Below are 4699 nucleotides of genomic sequence, written 5' to 3' on the forward strand. Positions count from 1 at the left end.
TATTTTTTGCATGAATATGGGTGATCCTTTTGTTGTTAGGTGCATTTATTCTTGTTAAGAGGCCACCCAGGAGGCCTAGGATGAAGCAGTTCAAGTGAAGTGGGGAGTGTGAAAAAAAGCCAATTCGTTGTGGACTTAAATTCACCAAGTATTGAATTTGAATACCTGTACTTTTGTAAACTAATTCAAAACCAAACTGAGTTACTTCTGACCATCTATAAAAAAATTATTGGGGGCAATAAACTCTTTATGACCCCCCAATAAACCTAATTATGTTGGTTAATGAATCTAGCAGCATTTTGTTGAAATGACCTGTAATAAATGAACCATAGTTAAGACATTATTGCGGGGCAATAATCTGTCTATTGCCTCCCAATAGACCTCCCCAAAAATCACCAGTTTCTATCATTGACAGATTATTGTACTTTAATAAACTCAAAACAACATAAGACTTATCAAAACTCTAATTTCAGTGATTAATTAACCACAGTTAAGAAATTATTGGGGGGCAATAATCTGTCTATTGCCCCCCAATAGACCACAGTTTTGACGTCGTCCGAGACATGCAAGCGAAGCCCAGACTCGATTCCGGCTTGGAGCTTCCCGGACATCTGACAAACAAAACTGGCGAAGCCCAGACCCGATTCCGGCGTGGAGAGTTTCTCGGACATCTGACGAACAAAACCGGCGAAGCCCAGAGGGGTTGGGATCGTGGAGTTGGATGGCGTCATCCTCTAGTGGTCCGACGGTGGGACAGAGCAGCGGCGATGGAGGCTGACATCAATGGTGGCTTAGAGAGAGAGAGAGAGAGAGAGAGAGAGAGAGAGATCGATGAGGGGAGGAGAGAGAGAGATATGAGTGTAATTTGTTAATTAAAATGAGGGCAATACTGTCAAACACTGTTAGATTGGGTAAATGGAGTTAAAAAGCTCTTGATGGAGTAAGTGGGCAATTTTTGGGCTAAAATTGGGTAAGTGGTCACGGCCCCTAACAAGTATAAGATGTCTAAATATCAAATTTGAAGGACTAAGAGTATCTTTAGCAGACTCTCTATTTTGGCTCCTTAGCTATTTTGGATAGCATGTTTAGCTTTTTATATATTTTAGCAGCTGCATCAGACTCCTAAGTGGTTCTCCATTATAACTTTTAGCTATCTCGCTTTTAAATATAGAGAGCGAGATGAGGCTCTATATAATTTAAAACATTCAGTTTGAGTTATTTTATGTAATTTATTAATACATTTAAACTATTTAATCTTCATTTGAAAAATAATATAAATTCAAAACTAGCTAAAATAAATAGCATTGATACATAAGTATTTCTAAAGTGGCTAGCCAAAATGACTTTTTGACTATTCTGGCTAAAATTTGACTAAAAAATAACTGGCATTGCTAAAGGTGCTCTAATTAGAACCACCCAAGAAAGATAATGTATCAGAGGAATGGACAAACTCACAAAAGTCCATTACACAAGAAACTTTTTGTTTTATCTTGTATTCCATAGTCGCATGCCAAGGTATCCAGAAATTATAATATAGTAGGCTGTGTCAGAAACTCTATCGGGGCTATTGCCAAAGAAATTCAGCTGGCAAGAAACAATTAGAAAGATCGATGATGAGTTGGTTGGCAGACCCATTAACCAACTTCTTCAGCTTCTTGAGTGTGTTGCTTCTCTTAGCTCTGATCAAGGCCTTTCACAAACTATGGTGGACTCCGACTCGCATTCAGAACCTGATGGCTGTGCAGGGAATTCATGGTCCTCCTTACAGACTTATTTATGGGAACACCAAGGAAATCTCCAACATGCAAAAGGAAGCGATGAGCAGGTCCATAAATCTATCACATGATATATTTCCTAGAGTTCAACCTCATATTCACTCATGGACCAAGAGCTATGGTATTTTACAATCTTTTAACTTAACTTCGTTTCTAAATAAACTCTGTTTAAAGATTTAACTTGGTCATTGCTACACAGGGAAGAATTATCTTCAATGGTATGGTCTTCGACCTATTTTGGTGGTTACAGAACCTGAATTGTGCAGAGAGATCCTCAATAACAAAGATGGGGTTTTCCCAAAACAGAAGCCTAGTAACTTTTTGAAGAAGCTGGTAGGAGATTGCATTTCCATCACAGAAGGTGAAAAGTGGGCAAAGTTGAGAAAGTTGTCCAACCATGCCTTTCATGGAAAGAGCTTAACAGTAAGTATTGAACATAATGTTCATGAGGGTAAGAATATTGAATTGCTAATAAGTGCCTTATGGTATTGCGTTATGTTCATAAGGATAAGAATATTGAACTTGCTAATAAGTGCCTGATGATATTACGTTACTAGAATATGCTCCCAGACATGATAGCTAGTGCCGACGCGATGGTAGAAAGGTGGAAAAATCATGAAGGGAAGGAAATTGATGTGTATGAAGAATTTAGATTGTTCACTTCGGAAGTGATATCTAGGACAGCATTTGGCAGCAGCTACTTAGAAGGACAGAACATTTTTGAAATGATGATGAAGTTTTACCCTTTATTGTTCAAAAGCCTTCTCAAAGTCAGGTTTCCTGGAATGAGGTAGCGACCAGCTAGCTTTCCTAATTAGTTTTAACCACGAGTTCTTTCTCTTACTTGTTGAATTTACTTCCGTTTGAACTTGCAGCAAGGTTTTTAGAACCAGTGATGAGATTGAATCAGACAAGCTTGAGAAAGAAATACGGGACTCCATAATGGAGATGGTTAAGAAAAGAGAACAAAAGGCAGTGACTATGAGTGGCGAAGAAGAAAGCTTGGGAAGTGATTTTCTAGGATTGCTTTTGAAGGCTCATCATGGTGCCAATGAGAAAAATCGGATTTCAATGAACGAATTAGTTGAAGAGTGCAGGATATTTTACTTTGCTGGACAAGAGACCACTAATACTCTACTTGCTTGGACTGTTGTTCTTCTGGGACGACATCAAGAATGGCAAGAGGAAGCGAGAAAAGAAGTCCTACAATTATTTGGGAAACAAAATCCAAATCCTGATGGCATTTCAAAACTCAAAATAGTAAGAAAATCTATGATTCAATTTTAATTTATGCTTCTCTGTGTGGCAGAAATGTTCAAAGTAAGTTGAAACTCTTATACTCTATTTTGATGCATGCAGATGAGCATGATCATCAATGAGACTCTAAGGCTGTATACTCCTGGTGATCTGATGGGAAGGACAGTTGCAAGGGAAGTTAGACTGGGAAAACTCCTACTTCCTGCAAATGTTGAATTGCATGTCCCACCTTTAGCACTTCACCATGATCCTCAGTTATGGGGACAAGATGCTGCACTTTTTAAACCAGAACGATTCTCTGAAGGGGTTGCTAAAGCTACAAAGGATAATATGGCCTCATTCATGCCATTTGGATTGGGACCTAGAATGTGTGTGGGTATCAACTTTGCTGTCACTGAAGCAAAGATTGCTCTGTCAATGATTCTACAACGCTACTCATTTACCCTTTCCCCAGGTTATGTCCACTCGCCTTCTCAGTTTGTTACTATTCGTCCACAACATGGAGTTCAAGTAATTCTACAGTCACTTTGAGCTGTGAAGACCAGAACTCCCCATAGAATCTTGCAGTTGGTGTACTAGACATGCTAGCTTATAAAATGCATCTGCTAAACTGATTGTCAAGAATAGTTGCTTATACGCCATCTCCAACCTAAATAAATAAAACATCACATTTCTGAGTTCACATATGCAATCCACTAGTAGTTCCACTGCCTATACATGTTTAACATGTCTTAGTTTGCATACATATTCCAAGCCTTTGCTTGCAATGGTGGAGATTTGGTCTTGTCGGAATTTAAGCATGCGACACCCATACCATTTCTGGGTGAGGGAGATTGTAACTTTGATGCCTAGAAATGAGAAGTGAACAACTATATAGAAAACTATTGAGTACAACCCCATACATTTTGCATTCCAGCAGAACAAAGAAAAAAAATGAGAGTTCGATTGGACAAATGTGGTACATACCAAAAGTCATAAAGGCCCTTATTATGATTGTCACATCAGCATGGACTCCGACTCGCACTTCACCATGATCCTCAATTATGGGGACAAGATGCGATATTTTTCAAACCAGAGCGTTCTCTGATGGGGTTGCTAAAGCTACTAATGATAACATGGCTGCATTCATGCCATTTGGATTGGGACCTAGAATATGTGTAGGCTTCAACTTTGCCACCATTGAAGCAAAGATTGCTGTGTCAATGATTCTACAACGCTACTCATTTACCCTTTCCCTGGGTTATGTCCGCTCGCCTTCTCAGTTTCTTACTGTTCGTCCACAACATGGAGTTCAAGTAATTCTTCAGTCACTTTGAGCAATGAAGACCAGAACTCCCATAGAAACTGGTATATCTACATGCTAGCGTACAAACCTGCAACTGCTAAGCTCATTATCAAGAATAAAAAATACTGCTTTTTTCCCTTCAACTCCCTCTTAATATCTAATTAACAAGCAGTACAGAACCATACCACACCAGTAATATATTTTGATGCTATAAAGTGAAACGAAGTATACGAAAAGTGGGAACACAAGACAAGTTTAGTTCAAGCATAATAGTACAATTAGTATGAAATAGTGATCCATACTAAAAGTCATAATGGCTAGCCTATGTCTGCATAAGCATCTGGCAATCTACAAAAAAAAATAAAGGCTTATGTCTGGGGGC

At 38.8% G+C, this 4699-nt stretch overlaps 1 protein-coding gene across 1 annotated transcript; it reads left to right on the forward strand.

Annotated features, from left to right (window-relative positions):
• Positions 1-1566: 1566 nt before the first annotated feature.
• LOC112196095 (cytochrome P450 CYP749A22) lies at positions 1567-3638 on the forward strand. The gene is made up of 5 exons (XM_024336403.2): positions 1567-1896; positions 1975-2198; positions 2333-2565; positions 2651-3035; positions 3135-3638. Exons 1-5 carry the CDS (start codon positions 1611-1613, stop codon positions 3561-3563), a joined length of 1557 nt encoding a protein of 518 aa, XP_024192171.1. The 5' UTR covers positions 1567-1610; the 3' UTR covers positions 3564-3638.
• The last annotated feature ends 1061 nt before the right edge of the window (positions 3639-4699 follow it).

The sequence above is a fragment of the Rosa chinensis genome, chromosome 1 (genome assembly GCF_002994745.2).
Source record: "Rosa chinensis cultivar Old Blush chromosome 1, RchiOBHm-V2, whole genome shotgun sequence".
NCBI lineage: Eukaryota > Viridiplantae > Streptophyta > Magnoliopsida > Rosales > Rosaceae > Rosa > Rosa chinensis.